The 20,381-nt window shown below is 39.3% G+C and overlaps 1 protein-coding gene across 1 annotated transcript in view; it reads left to right on the forward strand.

Annotated features, from left to right (window-relative positions):
- LOC122808562 (cytochrome P450 2F2-like) overlaps positions 1-20,381 on the forward strand; it is a 1,017,871-nt gene that overhangs the window by 1,348 nt on the left and 996,142 nt on the right. Inside the window, exon 2 of the mRNA XM_044079518.1 lies at positions 4,435-4,595. Within this exon, the coding sequence (XP_043935453.1) occupies positions 4,437-4,595 (159 nt within the window). The 5' untranslated portion in view covers positions 4,435-4,436. The remainder of the gene's footprint in view (positions 1-4,434; positions 4,596-20,381) is intronic.

The following is a 20,381-nucleotide window of genomic DNA, read 5'->3' on the forward strand; positions in this document are numbered from 1 at the left end:
CTATTACATCACAGACATGCAGGTAGACAGACTAATATTGCACATAATTAGAAACAAATTTTAACACTTTTGAAATGAACACTTACTTGCATGAGACTTTAGTCATGCACAGGTACTTAGTTAAAACATTGCATTGATCCTTGCACAGAAAGAGACATTGAGTATTGCACTATGAACATTAAAGTATAGCACTATGGACCTTAGAGTATTGCACTATGGTTAATTTATGAATTTGCATGTGTTGCATTGAAAGAAGAGATATTTTACTGCATTGCTACTGCCCTAGATGGTCTATAAGTTACAGTCATGGTGAATATTGCACTAATTAGGTGAGAGTGGTAACCAGGTTCTTGCACAATTTGAGACAGTTTCTACTGACCCAGTTGGACATCATGGAGTGTAGTGGTTATCAGAGTTCAGCAGCCTGATGACATTAGGGAAGAAGCTGTTCCTGAATCTCAAAGTTCTGCAACATATGCTTCAGAAGCACTTTCTGGATGATAGATGCAGGAACAGTCTGTAAGCAGTGTGAATGCAGTCTTTAATTATTCCTCTGGACCTGCTGAGACATCTGGATAAGTATAAGTCATGCATAGGTGGTAAAGTGGTCTTAATGATCCTCTCGGCTGTCTTCACCACTCTCTGGAGGGATTTGCACTCAGAGATAGAGCAGCTTCCATACCATACTACAAGGTTGTTCATCAGGATGCTTTCTATCGTACCTCTGTAGAAGGTAGTGAGAACTGCCAATGGGAGATTTGCTTCTGGTGCACTTTCTTGACTATGGCATTTGTATTTGTGTTCCAAGACAAGTCCTCATCGATGTGCACTCCCAGAAACTTTGCGCTTCTCACTCTTTCAACTGTTTCCCCATTCATGGTGAGTGGAGAATGTTCCTTGCCATGTTTCCTGTAGTGCACAATTATCTCTTTTGTCTTGTTCACATTTAGTGCTAAGTTGTTATTTCCACACCAGGTAATGAGTTGTCCCACCTTATCTCTATATGCTGTTTCATCGTTGTTACTAATGAGGCCCACCAATGTTGTGTCTTCAGCAAACTTGATGATGTGATTTGTATTGTACCTGGCTGTACAATCATGTGTTAACAGGGTGAACAGCAAGGGACTTAGTACACATCCTTGTGGAACTCCAGTGTTGAGTGATGCTATCTGAGGAGTTATTTCCTATGCACACTTTCTGAGGTTTGTCTTTGAGAAAGTCAAGAATCCAATTACAAAGTGGAGTGTTGACACCCAGCTGGAGTAACTTCGGATGAAGTGGAATGACTGTGTTAAAAGCAGAGCTGAAGTCAATGAATAGTACCCCGTGAAGGTGTTTTTATTCTCAAGGTGTTCTAGCAATAGATGGAGTGCTAGAGAGATGGCATCTGCCATAAAGCTGTTTGCTCGCTAAGCAAACTGCAGAGGGTCAAGATCAGCAGGCAGCCCAGTTGTTATGGCATCCATAACCAGCTTTTCAAAACACTTCATTACTGTGGAGGTGAGGGCTACATGGTGGTAGTCATTTAGGCAAGATGGTGGAGACGTCTTTGGTAATGGAATGATTGTTGTATCCTTGAAGCATTTCGGAACTATTTACTGACTCAGAGAGTTATTGAATTTATCCATGAGGACATTTGTTAGTTGCACTGGACAGTTCCTGAGCACACACCCTAGGATGTTGTCAGGCCCAGCTGCTTTTCTAGGGTTAACTCTGCACAGTACCCTCTGGAAATCATCTGGGTTGAGGGTGAGCATCTTCTCGTTATGGTCCATGAGCATTTTTTTTGCTGTTGTTCTGTTCCCTTCATCAAATCTGCTGAAGTCGACATTCAGCTTATTTAGGAATTCCTTGTTGTCCTTGTATTGTGAAGACAGGGGTCTGTAGTCAGTTATGGACTGGATACCCTGCCATAGGCACCTGGGGTCTTTCTGGTCAGAGAAGTAGCTCTGGATCTTTCTGCCATAGGTGCATTTGCTTCCCTCACTCCCTTGTTCAGATTTGCTCTGGCTGTTCTGAGGGCTTCCCTGTCTCCAGACCTCAAGTCTGCATTCCTTGCTTTCAGAAGTTCATACACCTCTCTGGTCAGCCAGAGTTTCTGGTTGTCTTGTGTGATGATGGTTTTGGTGACTGTCACATCATCCACAAATTTCGAGATGTAGCCCATCACTGCCTCTGTGTGCTCCTCCAGGTCGACACACTGGTTTTTGGTAGCCTCCTCCTTGAATATGCTCCAGAATGTGCTCTCAAAACAGTCCTGGAGTGCTGAGACTGCACCCTCTGGCCATACTGTTACTTGTTTAACTGTTGGCCTCCCTCTAGTTAGCAATGGTTTATATGCTGGTAGTAACAATATGGAGAGGTGGTCAGAGTTTCCCAGGCATGGGTGAGGCACTGCCTTAAATACCAACTTAACATTGCTGTATACCTTGTCCAGTGTGTTCTCACCCCTTGTTGCAAAGTCCACATATTGGAAATAGTGAGGCAGAACTGTTTTCAAGTTGGCCTGATTAAAGTCACCTGTCACTATATGAACACAATCTGAATTCCTTTTTTGTAGTTTATTTATAGCCTAATATAATATGGTCATTGCCTCATTTGGATTAGCACTGGGAGGACTGTAGACAGCTCTGATGCAGATGCTGTTAAATTCCACAGGTAAATAAAAGGGTCTGCATTTCAGTGATAAAAACTGTAGATTATCTGAGCAGTGCAAGGATACTATCTCACAACTGATACACCAGTTTTAATTGATGTATATGGAGACCCCTCCCCCTCTGGACTTACCACTGAGAGAATTGTATTCTGTCTGCTCTAAAAAGTGATAGCCCCTCCACATGGACTACACTGTCATTAATGATAGAGTTTAGTCATGTTTCAGTAAAAATAAGCACACAGCATTTCCTCACCTTGTTCTGAGTAGATAATTCCAGCCTTAAATAGTCCATATTGCTTTCCAATGATCGAACGGATGGGAGTGCAGGCCTATAGGGATTTGCTTTTAGCCTTGCAGTGATTCTAGCCCTAGATCCTCTTTTGCATGCTCTCTCACACCTCTTGCATTTTCTTCTCTTACCATGATCCAGTAATGCTGATTCTGTACATACCAGGCATTTTGTTCCATGTTTGAGCAAGATTCCCAGCTCTTGTAACTCGAGAATTGCTGTAGGCCTCACAGGCCCCACAGACAGCAGCTCATCAAACCTGTTTCACAGCAGGCCTGAGGATCGAATTTCCAGAATAGTCTCTCTACTATAAATTAGCTTAATGTTTGCAGTCTTCCCTGATTTACTTTTTTTTCTTAATTTAGACATAGAGTAGGACAAACATTGCACATTTCCTTTCCTAAGCTGAAGTAGCCACTGCTATACAGAGCGCCACCATTTTTTATTATTTTTTTTTAGAAATATTTCTAAGACTTTTTGCCTTTATTTGTACTGACGTATATGTTGCAGTTTTGAAACATGGTTACAATATCTGGATATATTTGTTTATCCTTGACTCTGCTTGGAAAAGAACCATTTTCAAAAAAGTGCACAAATATATAAGTATGCAAAACATGTGCATATCCTGCTAGATGATTTTTCTTTTCTGATGATTATACATCTGACGTGTCTGTGATGTTTTCTTCTAGAAGAGAGTTAAGAGACAAGAGTCAGAGGATCCTCTCATATGAAACTTTTTGATCTACCTGTAAGGAATGTTGCACACTTTGAACATTTGAGGATTATGTAACTCTTTTTCCATATTCTAAACTGTATCCTCTGTTCCACAAAAGCTCCCATTTAAAAGAAAAAACTATATCACAGGTCAACAATATAATTGTACCTCATACCTTTAGGATACCTTAAACAAAACATATCAAAACTCAATGTAACTTGTAGTTCATGTTGTAAGATGAAATCTCTTCTTCATCATTAATTAGTACTGGAGTTAAATGCATGAAATATTTACTTTACAAAGTTAATATGATTTGCTTTAGTTCTCCTGACTTGAAACAGTGCAATGGAAATGACACCACAGTCACTTTCAGTTACTAGATAAAGCAAAATCTTTACTCAGAATTACAACTTCGGGAATGGAATAACCTTTTATGTCATAAAATCAGGAAAGAAAAAAATGTGTGGGTTTGCCTGTAAAAAATTACTTGGATTGAAGATAACACATAAGACATGTGGAATACTGATTAATTTGTATCCAGACATAATATTTCTAGACCTTTGCTTTGGAGTATTTATCTTTTCTTAAACTCTAATAACTAGTAACTATTATTATTGTAGGGCAGTATTAAAGAATACACTTTCTAAGATCTCAGTGATCTATTGCTTAAATAAAGTTTATAATGCTTCTTGGCCTGTCTGAAACTTAACCATGCTTGCATTAATGTCTCTATTTACTTTAAGTCAGTGTGTTTCTTGTTTCACATTTCTACAGCAATGCAGTACCTCTGGGTGGCTTTTATTATCTTATTCATGAGTCTTCTCTTCCAACTATGGAAGAGACCAAGAAACTTGCCACCAGGACCATGGGCTATACCAGTGTTTGGGAATTTCCTGCAATTGGATTACAGGAACCCACTCCGTGATTTCAGCAAGGTAAGTTAAATAAAACTGATTAATGCATAAACTACACTTGTAAATTTGTAACCTAAGCAAGTATATGTCTCACAACTACTGTGTTTACTTAGATCTCCATCTTAATTTAAAGATTTAATTAATTTAAATATTTGTTAAAACTGTAGGTATGCTGGTCTAGACACCATTTTCAGTTGTGACCTAGACAAAGTCAGCAAAACAATGCAGAAGAAAAATAACATAATTAAAAAATTAGGAGTATGAGTACACAGAGGAATATAAGTATTTGATCATATTTGTTGTTATGCTACAATGCATAGCTGTATATAAGAATGTTAAACTATAGTCTCTTTTTCCTTTTATACATGGTGTATAAGAATGAACATTATCATAAGTCTTTGAGACATTATCAGACCTTTGATAGACATCTGCATATAAATTCATATCTTCCGAGAGACAGACCTTAGTCAATGGTCCAAACTGGAATGCTACCTAATCTATTATGTTTTGTCTGGAAACATCCCCAAAAGCCTGTATGTCATCCAAATTGTTAACAAAATTCAGTTTAACAACAATGGATATGGTAGCAAGAATAGTATCAAGGAACAGTACTGCGTGGTCATTCATGAAATGTTTTCATTGGTAAATATTTGAAATGTCAGGGAACACTTTAATAAGTCCCATAAAAACATTTGTATCTTTGTGCCTTGAGACATTCTGAGATATCACAATTTTGATATTTTACTTCATTTTAATATTCTTACAACAGAGTGTCAAATCAATAACATCTTGCATCCATACTGGGCACACATAACATGATCTAAAGTTATTGTTATATCACTCCATGTATTCTAAAGTAATACAAATCCAATCACTCTCTTGTCTTTCAAAGAATAATAATGAAAACTGATAGGCAATTTAAAACAGAAAACATTCTGCATTTTAATGTGATTCATATTATTACAAAGCAAGACTTGTGCTGTTAGCTGAATAAACTGTTTGCTGCAGAATGAAATCATTTTAAGTAAAATAACTGCTAGCAAAATATATATATGCAGACAGTTCAAGGGGTGCTGTCTCCTTAGCACTCTAAAGCAATCTGAGGTAACGAAACTGAAAGGACCACTGTAGTCAGAAATACAAAGTAACAAATATTTTATCTTATCTTATCTTATCTTGGGGTGTTTTGCTTTATTCAATGAAGCATTATGTCTTATAATTAATATTTCTTATTTAATTCTACCCCAAATAAACTAATGGAAGAGGCAGAATGATGGAATACTTTTGTCTGTTTTCTCCATTCCACAGTACATCTGTGTCCACAATAGATGAGATTATAAGGTCTGTCCTCTAATACAAGATCTTCATTAAATTTATTTAGAGTTGCAGAACTCATAATTACTATTTGTTTTGGGAATTCAAAACTTTCATTAAGTGGCACTCGCTGGTTTATGGTCTTTGTCAGATTTTACTATCTTGCACACTTCTCCAATGTCTGCTTCATTGGCTAAATATATTCCATCTAAAAGCACATTTGATATAGATAGATAGATAGATAGATAGATAGATAGATAGATAGATAGATAGATAGATAGATAGATGTAGATATAGAAATGGATCTATAATTTATCATTGAATGAGGACAGTGCTGATGTGTAGTATATCAGTGTATTAACATCGAAACACAGAACATTGACATGTTGTGTTCATGCTCAAAGGATTACCCTGGAGTGGGCTAAACCAATGCCCCCTGCTAATTATATCTACTAACTCCAAGATTGCATACTCCTCAGGAAATAGAGAATATTCCCACACCCAGAACTGTTAATCTCTTGCACATGCTCACCATCTGTTTCTGTTGACCAAACAGATGCCAACATTGTCAGAAAATGAAAAAGACACTCAAAACTCGAAAAGAAAGAAACGGCAGGTCATGAACTCTACTGACAGCAAATTTAAATTGGAAAACAAGTCCACGATGCTGGAAAGTCACACAAAATCCTTTATTAGTTAAAACAGAATATCCAGTTAGCACTTTCTTTTAAAACAAGTGTTAAACTTCATCATTCAGGTCTGATGAAGTTTAACACTTGGTATAAATGAAAGCACTAACCGGATATTCTGTTTTGACTAATAAAGGATTTTGTGTGACTTTCCAGCATTGTGGACTTGTTTTTCAATTTAAATTTGCTGCCAGCAGAATTCGTGAACTGCCGTTTCTTTCTTTTCGAGATGCCAACATTGTGCTCATTCAATAGGAAATTATACAGGCAAATATAGGAATAGATACCTATGTCACCCAATGGATAGTCAAATGGTTTGTGGGTAGGTGTGTCCCACAGGCTCAGTACTGGGACATTTCCCTTCATAATAAATTTCTCTGAAGTCAAGGTAAATGTTGAGGGCTTTGGCTGACAAAATTTGCCGATGACTGCAAGATGGGTACAATCACTGGATCCTTCAAGGATGTAGGTATCACCCAGAAGGGTCTGACATAGACAGATAACTAGCTAATGAGCCATGGTCTAAAACTGAAGGCAACAAAAGTGCTATTATACCCTTTGGGAAAATAAACACCCCTACAAATTACAGCAATGATAACACTGCAATAAGAGTAGACCCAGAGGTGAGGGACTTGGGACTTACTTTGAAAGTATCCTGAACTTTGATCACCATGTGTCCATGGTGGTGAGAAAATTACTCTATGTAGCACAACTTATAAGTAAGGAGATTATATTCCATGTGATGACCTACCACTGCCAACCAATATGTGACATGGATATCCCATCTCTAGGCCAGTAATCAAGGGGTCTCAAGCCTCATCACTGGCACCTGTGGGGGGATGTTCACTGGGAGGATAACAGCTACACACACAGTATTTCCACATTTCTTCCTCTTCCTCCAAATCCCCAATACGACTTCCCATTGGCACAGCTATAGAGGTGAGTCCTTAGCCAGAGTTCCAAGTCAAGTCCTCTAACACTCTGTCTGTCCAACCATTGCTTCATGTCCCTGCCCAAGTAGCTGACACACACTTGGAGATTTGCTTTATACACACAGACATACCTGGGAAAGGCTGGCATATGTTTACTAGCTATGCCCCCTTTTGCCCAGACTATAAGATAGTTACTACTGCCAGCAGAACCCCTCGCCAACTACTTTAAGGCCCTTAACCAAGAGTGTCCACTCTTACTGTGTAATATTAAGAGCATGGCTATTAGGAGTGGCACACATAGTGTCACCAAATAAATATAGAAACACTTTCAAAACTTAAATATTTCTACAACGATCAACCACAATGAAAGGTTTAAATACATTTAATAGTAAATAATAAAAGAACAAGAACATTCTAAGTATATATTCTCAGTGACATCCGAGTTCAAAATCACAGGAAATATTTAAAACAACATTGAAGGACAGTCTCAGACAAATAAAGAAAAACAATATCTAAACTAAGTTTCACTACATTCCTGATTGAATCTAAGAGAATGACTATTCCCTAATAACTTACTTAATAGATTAAGGCAGATGATGTGGTGAATGGTTCTTCTTCTTGTCAGGTTCAAGACAGAATACAGAATGCTCTGTTTCACTAAGAGACTTCTCAAAATAATATTTAAAATATTACTGCTGGGATAGCTTGCAGAATGACATCATTTCTGGTCACCTGATTACTAGTTCTCATGCAAAACCCCCATTGCTGGAAGCTTGCAGGACTTAACACCTACCTGTAAAATTACAGGGCTTTTGCTCAGATTTTTGGAAGATGCTGGCAGTCATAAAACAATGTCATTCCTCCATGCTTCCAGAGTAGTAATTAGTTCAACACAAAAACAATACAGAAAGCTTCCTAGTACAGACTTTGTGTCTCTGGCTGCATTGAAACCTGTGATATAGCATCTTTATGGCCTAGCCTATAAAGTGATTTAATTTCAGATATTTTTCTAAAGTTTGCTGGACTGAAGTTAACCCTCCAGTTTCCTCTGTTAAGACAAACATTTAAATAGTTATAATAGTGAATGTACATTTCTGTTCTCTATCCAGAAGGGCACACTGTGGATATATTTCAAACTCAAGCACTTTACAAATCCTTTTAAATACACACATCTGTACAAATCAGTTTGATACACACATGACATACAGTTGTAATACATTTGCAACACAAACATCTTATATAAATCATATTGATATTCACAAATGACATATACTTATTTACAAAATTCCAGCTAGCTCTACTGACAGTACCTCCTTTCATTATAGTCCTACTATACTCAGCCCTCATTAAACCAATAATTGAGTGCAATGCACCATTCAAGATGCATCTAACCAGGCATACGAAACAGATGGCCTGGCCAAAATACAGGATATAAATGACATGTCCTAAACAGACTTCAAAGCCTTTTCCCTGTACTCAGTCTCCTGTAGACTACTGAAGGATGATTTATGCCTATTATACAAGGCATTCATTCACTAGTCTCGATGGATCTACTACACAATCAAAACAATCAGCACTAGAATTACACAGTCTAAGGATCTAAGCTTCATTTTTGACATAAACAAAGCATAATGGAGGGATAGATTATATTTTAATTCTTTAATTTCTGATTAAATGTTTATCTGCACTTATAGTGACCTGCATGGAGATGCATCTTTGTTCTTTTTTGCTCTGTTCCATGTTTTAGCCAAAAAGGTTATCTTTGCATTTTTTAGTTTGTTCTGGGACCTTAGTCTTGTATTTTAGTTAGCAGCTGTGGGAAGATTGTTTCTTCATTATTCTGAATTTGTATTTCCACACAACAAATTACTTGTAAAAACTATAATTTTGCATTTTAAATCCTACTGGGCCATAGTCTTGTAGTTTAATTCACAGCTGTGACAGGACTAACTACAGACTTCAGCCCTTGTCATTTATTACTGCATTTTTTCCCATAAACAGTATCACTGGTACATTTTTGCATTGTCTTGTGCTTAAAGTTTAGTAGAAGTTCAATAGTGTGAGCATTGTCTCTGATTCAGTTTGTGCTTTAGTGCTTTTATATTCTGCATATCATTTAGCAGCTTAAAGTTGCAATCTATGTCTGCCCCATCCACCACTAGCTCATTAAACTAAAGTTTCTGAATGAGCTTCAACAGTACCAGCATTTAATTGGATGCCTCTCTAGCTAGCCATTGATTTCCAGTACAGAACTACACCCACTAAAGTCTTTTATCCGAGACATGGAGAGGTGTAGAACTGTGAGTAACTGTCTATTCATCAAAAATGAAAGAGAATTAAATTATTTTAATTATTTCAATTCTGCTTAGATATTTAAGTTGCATTTATAGTGACCTGTGTGGTGATACGTATTTGTACTTTTCTGCTTTGTTCCATGTTCTAGCCAAAAAAAGTTATCCGTTTGCATTTTAATTTGTTCGGGGATCTTAGTCTTATATTTTAATTAGCAGTTGTGGGAAGACTGTGTTTCTGCATTATTCTGCACTTCAAATTCCATGACTAGAATTACTTGTAAAAGCTATCCATTTGTATTTTAAACCCTGCTGGCCACAGTCTTGTTGTTTAATTCACAGTTGTGGCAGGACTGTGTACCACTGTAGATCTCAGCTTTACTTAATGCTGCAGTTTTACACAGACAGTGTTACTGATACATTTTTGCACAGCTGGGTGCCTTAAACTATAGTCGAAGTTCAATACTCAGAGAATTTTCTCTGCTCTAGTTTGTACTTTTTTGCTTATATTTTCTGCTTATCATTTTCCTGTTTGCATTCTACATCTGCATTAAGCTAAAGTTTTTGAAAGTACTCCAACATTGCCTTGATTTGACTAGATGCCTCTCTAGCTTGCCTGCCTGTTCCTTGAAATGTTTTTTCACAGTCCTCCCACCCTTTTGCTGTGGTGGTTTTATAAGGCTGTGTTGTGTCTCTGCCCACCACCCCTTATAATAATCTAATTTACAAAGTCTCTCCCTCCCCTCTTTCATAGCTATTGACTGTTTTGTAAGCTATATATGTACTCTTTAGATAGAGCTATGATATTGAGTGCCCACCCAGCAAATGAATATTGCTCTTCAGTAAATATCCTTTACGAAATATTGTCTCCTGCTCATTTTCCTAGAGCTCAGGAAAGCTTGGAGTCCTAGCCTGCATTCCAGAAGTGTTATACTTGTTTCTAGTGTCATCATACTTCTCAACCTCTTAGTGCAAGAAATCTGGTCAAAGCCTGAGAAAATGGGGGGGACAAGGGCCCAAAAATAAGGACATATTTTAAATAACGCTCTTATAAACTTAGAAAGTTACAAGAGTAACTAAGTTTATTCTAACATACATTTTCTGATGGATTTAAAATCTGAAACTTAAATATATGTCATTATTTAGTGAGTTCAATCTTAAGATCATCCCAGTGATTTACCAAAAAAAACAACAAATTTTATGAGGAACAGACAACAATTATGAGCCAAAAATCTGGAAATTCTATAAAAAATCTGGAGTTGAGAGGTATGAATGCTATCTAGCCAAAGTTAAATATATTTGCTAAATCACAGTTATTTTGTGTGATTGCTACTTTTTTCTTATGTGTGCATTTCACTGAATCATTTTCATAAAAAAATGCTATTAATTACTGTTACTGCTGTAAGACTGCCTTGAAATTGCCTTGTACCAGGGATTTACAGATAGCTGTTTAATTGTTTCTTGTAACATTGCACTTGTGGGTCATTCTAATGTGTTTACACTAGGAAGACTGTTTATTCTTCTTGTGGCTGGAGGTGTTTGCTTGATACATCTGAGTTGAAAAATACGCAAAAGGGCTCAGTGTGGTCATTTTATTGGCCAGAGGGCTCATTAGTTAATTTTCTGTGGAGGGGGGGTTTCTGTGCTGCTATATATTTTACATGTCTGCATGGCGGAGCAGTGCCCTGTACATTAGAAACACCTAGAAAGCAAATTCCCTGTAGAATGGTCCATAAAGCTGTACACTATAAAGCAACAATATAGAGTAATACCTTGTGTGCCAACAAGCTTAGACCAGATATTAGACGTTGAGTGGCAATACCTACAGACTTAGGAGAATGCACCATTGGGCAAACATTAAAGTTAATAGAATTTAGTATGGTTTACCATAATCTGCCCCAGTAAAGCACCCTTATTAGTCTGCATCAACAAAGCACCCTTAATAGCCTTTTAACCCCAATACATCACTCCCTTGTAGCTCACCAGTCAAAAGACTGGGCAGTATCAATATGCAATTTCTAACGTCTCTATAGCCAACTTGGTGGATAATGGCATTTTGAGACAATGTAGCAATTGTCTCATGTTTACTGACAATCACTTTATCCTTAAAGAAGCAGACACAGTATGCAATGGGTGTACTTACACAATGACACTGGTGGCAAAACCTTCACATAGAAGCACATTTCAGGTTGTTGAAACCATGCGCTCAACACCCATCTAATGCAGCACACAACATACCCATAGACAAATGTATGCTTAGGCACTTAAAAGCAATCTTCCTAAACAACAGAAATTACCTAGACTGTCCCTTTTTAAAGCTATACCTCAGCAAACCCAAAAGCACCCAGAAAAGCAACACCAACACCACACATAGTATCATTCTCAGTGCAGCCCCAATCACTAAGTGCTAAGATAAGTAAACAAACTTCCCATGCCCCTCTAACCAGGCTAAACAAGAAGAAGATAAATGTTGGCTGCTTATCTGGAGCCAGGATCTGCCAAATCACACATGCACTCAAGTTGTTATGCCACAAGTACCAGTATGATTCCATTATAGTCCATGTAGGTGTAAATGACCTGAGATGTATCTCCCTAGACTATATGAAAAGAGACATTATGGAGCTTTCAGACTATGTGTCTCAGGTTGGTTTGAGCCAAGCACTGAGCAGCATATAATCATCATGAAGGATGATTCTGCAATATGAGCAAAAATGATTCATTTCAACAACTGGCTGTCTTTCTGGTGTCATTCTAAGGGGATCTAATATTTGTCAGCTTTAGAAGAGTTGTTTAAAGGACTACCTTACTTTGCCAAGGATGGTCTGCACCTTTCCAGTCTAGGCTGAAGGTGTTACTACTCAGTACCAGGAGCTTAAATATAAAATTACACTCTGTCCTACCCCTCCTCACACTTGAGAATATAAACATTTGTGCAGTTACTGAGACATGGTTTAAAGTGGCAGAGGTTACCCCAAAAGTGCAAGATTTCAGTGCCTTCCACACTTTTAGACCAGTAACTGTACAGACAAGGGCTATAGTTGAGTTGTCTCAATATGCATCAATAGTAAGCATACCTGTAGGGTGGTCAAACAGGATGATGTACTGGAGTCCCTCCATGTGCAGATCATCATAGAAAAAAGTCCAAACCTAGCCAGCTATTGGTTACCCTTCATATCCAAAGTAGCTCATAATTCATACTTGAATGTACTGGAGACACATACATCCAAAATAAAGCCCTACTCATGGTAAACTTTAGATGAGGTATTCTGAGTATGTGTCAGAAGCTCAGGTTTTCAGAAACTCAAAATTCTTATTGGCAAGATGACATGGTTGAGTTTTCAAAAACTTGAACTTCAAAAAACAACAAAAAAAATCTACCTTTTTTCTTTGTTTTTGCAGGGAGGACAAGCCCCCCCACCTCACACCCCCTTCATATTATCTAAACCAGCTCTGAGATCCAATTACAGTGAGGAAAAGGGTAAATTCCCAGATTCTCACTGTACAGCGATCTCCATTCAAAAGCTTTGTGTTTTCAGAAACTTGATCATATTGTCATATTGTTTCTGAAAACTCAAGCTTCTGAAGGGGACCTTGAATCTTATATGGCCTCAATTTTGCAGGCCCAGAGATTCCTAGATATCATAAATACAAACAGCCTTGACCAAATAGTGACTACTACCATTAGAGGCCCCAACATACTGGACCTCGTGCTCACAAATATTGGAGAATACTGCACAATACTACCCAATGTCTCATCCTCCCTGATAAGGTCTGACCATAAAGCTGTCTCCTTTGAAATAAAAATCTACACCATAATCCCATTAAAACCATTAACAGTTAGGAACTATTCCAAGGAAAACTACCTTTTATTAAGTGATGATTTGTCAAAATTCAGTGCCCCTCCACACCCAGAGAACACAGCAGACTATGCTGGACTGCTCTCAGATACTCTGTACAGCTATTTCAATGGTTGCATAGAGGCTGCTGTGCCTCCTAGAAGTAAGTCCAGGAAAGCACAGAGAAGTAAACTGAAAAGGAAATAGAATTATTGTAGGAATCAGGAAGTGTAATCTCATCTAAATAAATAGCAACTAAGAGGGCTAAGTAGGTCAAGCAAAGCCAGTTTTGAGGTTAAGATAGCCTCCCATCTGAAAGATAATAAGTTTTTTTACAGTTATGTCAGAAACCTTAAGGGAAGCCCGGAGCAATGTGCTGAACATGTGTTTAATGGTGCCACAATCACCAAGCCTGGCTATATAGCAAACCTGTTAGTTGACAAATTCAATTCCATCTTTACCTGCTCTCACCCCCAACAATCCCCCCCAAACGTACCATCAAATACAAACCCTCCAACTATAACTAGGGAGCATGTACTGTCTGCACTCACTAAAGCCAAGAAAGCAGCCTCAATGGGCCCCAATAACATCTCAGTCCAAAATACAACTTATCAGGACCCTGGAGTCATTATTGAAATGAAGTGTTAAAACAGGCTTTGCGCCGCATTAATGGAGGACTACGAAGGTCATCTGCATTCATAAGGGAGAACCTTCAACAGATCCTAGAAACTACAGACACATTAGTCTGATTAGTCTTACTTGCAAAGCCATGCAAAGAATTACCATTATCAGAAAGGACATAGGAAACCTCCAGATATTGAATCCATCCCAGTATGGCTTTATCGAAGGAAGGCCATGTTTACTGAATCTGGTGGACTTCATTGAAAATGTCACTAAGGCAAAGGATGAAGGGGAAATCAGTGATTACTGCCAACCTAGCTCTAGCTAAAGCATTTGATACAATACTCCATTGAAGAGTGGACTTAGGAGATTAGAATCAGTGATGCCACCTCCATAAAAAGTCTGGTCACCAGTGGAGTCCTCCCCTCACTCCTGTTTGGCATCTGTGTCTCAGATGTCAAAACCAACATCAAAGGCATCTAGCTAACCAAGTTTGCAGGTGACTGCAAACTGGGACCAGTCATTTGCCCTAAGACGAGAACATCCTTCAGGAAGGTGCACACAGACAAATGTTTGGTGCCAAATCCATGGCTTAAAACTCAATACCAATGCATTATACTAGCTTTTGGGAAGTCTGCCACCCTAGGTAATGACATTATCAATAAAAGACCCTGAAAGTTGATTCATTAGTCAGGGATCTGAGAACTCGTATTGCTTAACTTATATGCAAGGGCATGGTATCTAGATCTACAGAGGTCATCATAATACTGTACTCATCCTGCATCAGATCAATCATAGAGTATTATGCCCCTTTCAGTATGTGTCTGACCAGACACATGCAGCAAGTGGAATGTCCACAAAGGCTCCTTACAAAAAGAATACAGGGAGTAAACACAGTATCCTACATTGATCACCTCAAAGCCCTGTCTCTTTACCTGGTACCATACATATTTCTGAAAGGTGATCTTTGCTTGGCATACAAGGCATCCCTTGACCTTGTTTTGATGAACCTTCTGCACATCTGCAAAACAAACAGCATAAGAACTACTAGATTAAAATTAAAGGTGGGCAAGCATGGGATTTTTGATGAACAGCCAGACCAGAGCTGAGCCAAGAGTAAGGCTTCACTCTTAGAGCCCAATAAGATACAAGTCAGAGCAGACAATCTCAGCAGTAGCTCTGTTCAAAATAATCACATCTGGAAGTCCAGAGATGATTAGTTAACTAATAATAATAAAAAAAACAAACACTGCAGTTACAGCCAAACAGACATTGACATTGCCAGCATTAACTTGAATGAATGTTGATGGTATGTTATAAAAACACTAAAGTTACAGCCAAACAGATATTGAAATTGCCAGCATTAACTCAGTGCTGATGGTATGTCAGTCACACTTCATAACAGTTTACACCCAGCCACCACCTTTACTGAGCCCAAGCTATAGGACTGCTGACAAAGAATAATGGGAAAAAAATATAATAGGCAATAGCATACAAGTACACCTCTGTGTATACATCAATAGGAATGTTGTCCTGACTCATGAAAATAATTCATTTTTCCCCTTCTGGTCTAATTATCATAGAACACAGTAGTTCAACCACAGTTTGCCAGAAATGGTCAAACAACCCCAATGTAAACAGTAGATACTCTGCCTAAATGGAACAACAAAAGCCTTGTGAAATTTTGGATTTTGTTAGCTTTATGTTCGAAACCCTATTTTATTTCCCTTAAGGAAACCCGCAGGAATCAAAAAATCAGTATTCTTAATAATTTGTGTAGAAAATACACATACTGCCCCAGTGGACTGTGTCCCTTCTGAGAGGTTATACCACCTCTGACTGTGAAATTGCTACAAAATATAATAATAATGGCAAACTTTGATCTTTGATATGCCCTCCAACTGACCATATAACCATGAATGCCCAATGCCCTCATGTGTTGTATGGCTGCAGACATGAGATCAACTTTCTGTACAGTAATTTCTCACTGAGAAAAGAATGAAAAATGCAAGAACTACAGTAACATTTTGCTATTTCAGATTGTAATAGGTAAATGAACACACTGCCACCACAACTCATAACACTTTTATTCAACAGCAGTAATTATCTGATGGTCTTGTGCTTTCATGTACAAGATGTCTCCACACTCCTTTCCCAGAAAGGCATCCCAGTTCTCTGCATATGTCTGATGCTTGATGGTGAGGAAAGTGAAAGAAAAAAGAAACCACTACTACAATAATATAGTAGTTTTAACATGTTGCTCTTGATCACATGTATACTCACCCCCAAACTTACACTAAGTACCTCTTGGAGATTCACAACATTGAGCTAAAATAAGGGACAATTGAGACACTGGGGCTTACCTCAATAAAAACAAAGAAACACAAAAGAGTTCTGCCCATGCTGTTCTTAGCATTGGTGTTGCTTTCCAAGCTCTCCTGATTTCTCTTTCTCTCAATGAAAAAGGCTCTTTCATCTCTGTGGAAACATGCAAGGACTCTGGAGTAAAATAAATAACCAACCATCCTAAAAATGAGCTGAAACAGGTGCACCTGTTGTAAATGTCGTACATGGTGGGCCAGATTCAGGAAGCCTCCGTGTAAGAGTTATAACTCTTACACGGAGGCTGCAGTTAAACGGTGTGATGTCAGCATGTCATGCATATGCATGAGGTGCATGAGGCATGCTGAATCACACTGTAACTCTTACACGGTCCGTGTAAGAGAGTAGGGGGCATGTCCGTAGGCTAAGCCCTGCATGCGGACACGCCCCCGTAAGTGTAGAATGGCTGAAAGTAAACAGCCACAAGAGAGGCCATGGAAATGTAAACAAACACACTACACAACACATTCCCCCACAGACCATCAGAGTACAAAGTGAACAGAGGCTATAAAATGAAAATAAAAACTGTTTTATTTTTTTTAACCCCTGTAAATGTGGCTACTGTGTGCGCTCGTGTGCGCGGGTGTGCTACTAGCGCAACTGCAGTTAGCAATCAGTGGAAAAGGATATGAGAACTAAATATGCAAAGCAAGCCAAGAAGAAATAGCTTAGCGGTAGAGTTGCCGGCTTAAGAGTAGGCAGGCAGGGTTCGAGCCCACACAACAGCCTTTTTTTTTTTTTGTAAATAAGCACTAAACAAGCCCCTGACAGTATTGTCCAAATGTAAAAGTATACCCTTTTGTAAAATGGAATGAAATGGAGCATATATATTGAAGTAACACAATAATAAAAATAATTAGAAATGTACTGATAGCTAAGCTGCTGTGAGACACAGTGCCCGTAGCTGCGTAGTGTTTAAAAAGCTGCAAACTGTATGCCCGTTGCCAAGCACCGGTTTACCAGGCTGAAACTGTTTGCAACTAGCTGCGCTCAGCTTAACATGTGTGCCACTAGCCAATTAAGGTTTATCCCAGCGCACACCATTTGCGCGCCGCTCCCACAAGCTAACCGCCAGTGCGCATGCGTTAGCTCCGCGTAAACAAGCGCAGACCTGCTTTTAAGTGCTTAAAAGTGCTTATGGCATGTTTGATTGACAGGTCCTCAACTCATTTCTGTCAGGAAAATTAAAAATCAGTGGTTAGATTCGAACCCAGGATACCATGCACTAGAGTCAAGGTACTAAACCACTAAGCCATGACAGCAATACCTAGAAATGCAGAAATAGCATATATATGGGATAAAATACAGAATGGAGCATGATAAAGCATTTTCAGCGAAGTAGATACAATTCCAAAACAGCCAATCAGAGAAATGTGCAGGAAAAGCAGCATATATAAGCCCCATAGGCGGGAATACACACCATAACCGATTGTAGAACAGACCTGCAGTCAGAATGAGTGGAGTAGGTGAGGGACGTTGCTTTTGAGCACAGCGTTGGGGCGTTGATTACTCCAGATACATGGTCTGGCTCCTTGTCCATCATCACGAGGCCCAACTCATGCAGGGCCAGGTCTCATGGGGAGCGTACAGGGCGGAGGCATGGGACCAGTTGGCTCGTGATCTGACCAGTGCTACTGGCATTCCACGCACTGGTGAGCAGGTCCATCACCACCATGCGGACCTGAAGTGGCGTAAGCAAGACCAGTTGACCCAATGGATCCAGGAGGCCTGGGATATGCCCAACACCCCACTACTGAGTAAGTTACATTTTACTCATGTATGTAAGGATTTCAACTAGCTGATACCATGGAGATGTGTAGTCCAATATTACTTCCTTTGTATTACAGCTGCAGGTGTCCGCTCTGCGAACCGTGAGACGCATGACTGTAGGCTGGCGCGGCTGCACCACCATGCAGGTTAGTAACCCCATCTAGTACTTGTAAATAAATATTATAGTGTAGCATGTATCAGAACACTGCAGTGTATTGATTAAAAGTAATCTAATGTGCAAGCAAGAATTGAAAGTTTGCAGGCATGGCTGCAACAAGTTCATCAGTATGCAAGTGTGACTGGAAAAATAATTTATAGAAATAAATAGTGCTGTAATACAGATGTCCCACCATTAATTAAATGTAGTATAACCTGCAGTAGTCTCCAGAGTACAGCTTCAGAATCTGAGGTAGTCACATGTGTGATTTATCCCCTGTTGAAATGCTGAATCATGACAGAAGTGAGGCTGTTGGAAAGTGTTTGAATCACCACAGGTCTAATATGTGAACAAAGCCTAGAAGTACCAACCTGAACTGTGAAGTTGCAGGATGTGTGAGAGTGACAGAAAGGGTCATGTATGAATAAATAAAGTAGTAATAACCCCTGAATATATTAGCCCCAGTGTGTTTCCACAGAACTAAATGCATGTGTGAAGTACAAATTAACATCCCAAACTGATTTCAGTGTGTCTGAATCTGGAATGTCAAGGCCAAAATCTGTATATTTTGATAACAGTAAACAATTTGCAGATAGAATGAATGATTATCTGACAGACTAAACAGCCATAGTTGTCCCCTGTCCTGTCATCAAAGTGTAGCAGGATGATGTATCTGATCAAATTAAAAATAAGTAGGATAGTGATGTATTTGTAACAGGTGTAGCATGACAGTCAAATAAAAATAATTTTGAAACATCAGCCTCAACTTAATTGTGTACCTATTACAAATGTATATCAATGTGTAACTTATGAATGTGTCATCACTTTCTATCTCCACCCAACCCTATAATTCCATATAACAACACCCAATAAATATTGGTATGTGAACATTTCATTAACCATGGACATTTGTCCGTTTCAAAAATATATGCATGTCTGTTTGTGCATGTGCCCTGTTCATACCTGCAAATCTGATGGCCTGTTGCCATTAATCAACCCTGCATGTTGTTTGATTGTGTATTTCCATTCAAATAATGCATGTGATATTGATATGCCCGTTGTTCAATGGTGTTAATATCTGGGTGTTTGTTTAATGGGAATACCAATGCATGCTGTTACAACTAATCTGAATGGAATAATATGCCACTAACCCAAACTAACATAACTACTCACAAACCTAGAACACTTGGGAAGGCAGGTCCCAGCGGACCCACCTCTCCCACCTCAGCTGGCGACTGCACCTGGCACTAGTGCCCAGGCCGGACCCTCTTCCGGTGGCCCTGTGCCACCTTCAGGTGGAAGCGCTGCAGGGGATGGGGCCCGTCCCCCCTCTGCAAGCGTGGCTGGAGGAGTTCGTCCACTCACCCTCCAAGGTGTCCGGTCTGTGGTGCGAAGGGAGATCCAAGACTCCATTCTTGGGCCCCTATGCCAGCTCGAGGCTCGTGTGGCACAGCTAACGGCCCCGGCCGTTGCCCCGCCTACACAGCCCCCAGCACAGCCCCGTCCTGGGCTGTGAAGGAACAGTTGCAACTGCCTATGGGTGGGGATATCAGTTCCACTGTTGCCATCTGTGGGCTCATGCGTCTTGGATATCCCAACCTCCGTCCCCGTCAACTGTGTAACTCCCCCACGTGTGTCATACACCGCCCCTGTATGCGTCTTGTCTGTCTTGTCTGTTAACCTACCCAACCTACCTCCCCAGCTATACCGACTTCCTTCACCTGACATACCACTCTCCCTGAAAAAAAAGGGCACTCTGTACCCACAAAAATTACGCCCCATACATAGCTGTCCATGTCGCACACATGTCCGCTT

The sequence above is a fragment of the Protopterus annectens genome, chromosome 8.part0 (genome assembly GCF_019279795.1).
Source record: "Protopterus annectens isolate FY-2018-M chromosome 8.part0, PAN1.0, whole genome shotgun sequence".
Lineage (NCBI taxonomy): Eukaryota > Metazoa > Chordata > Ceratodontiformes > Protopteridae > Protopterus > Protopterus annectens.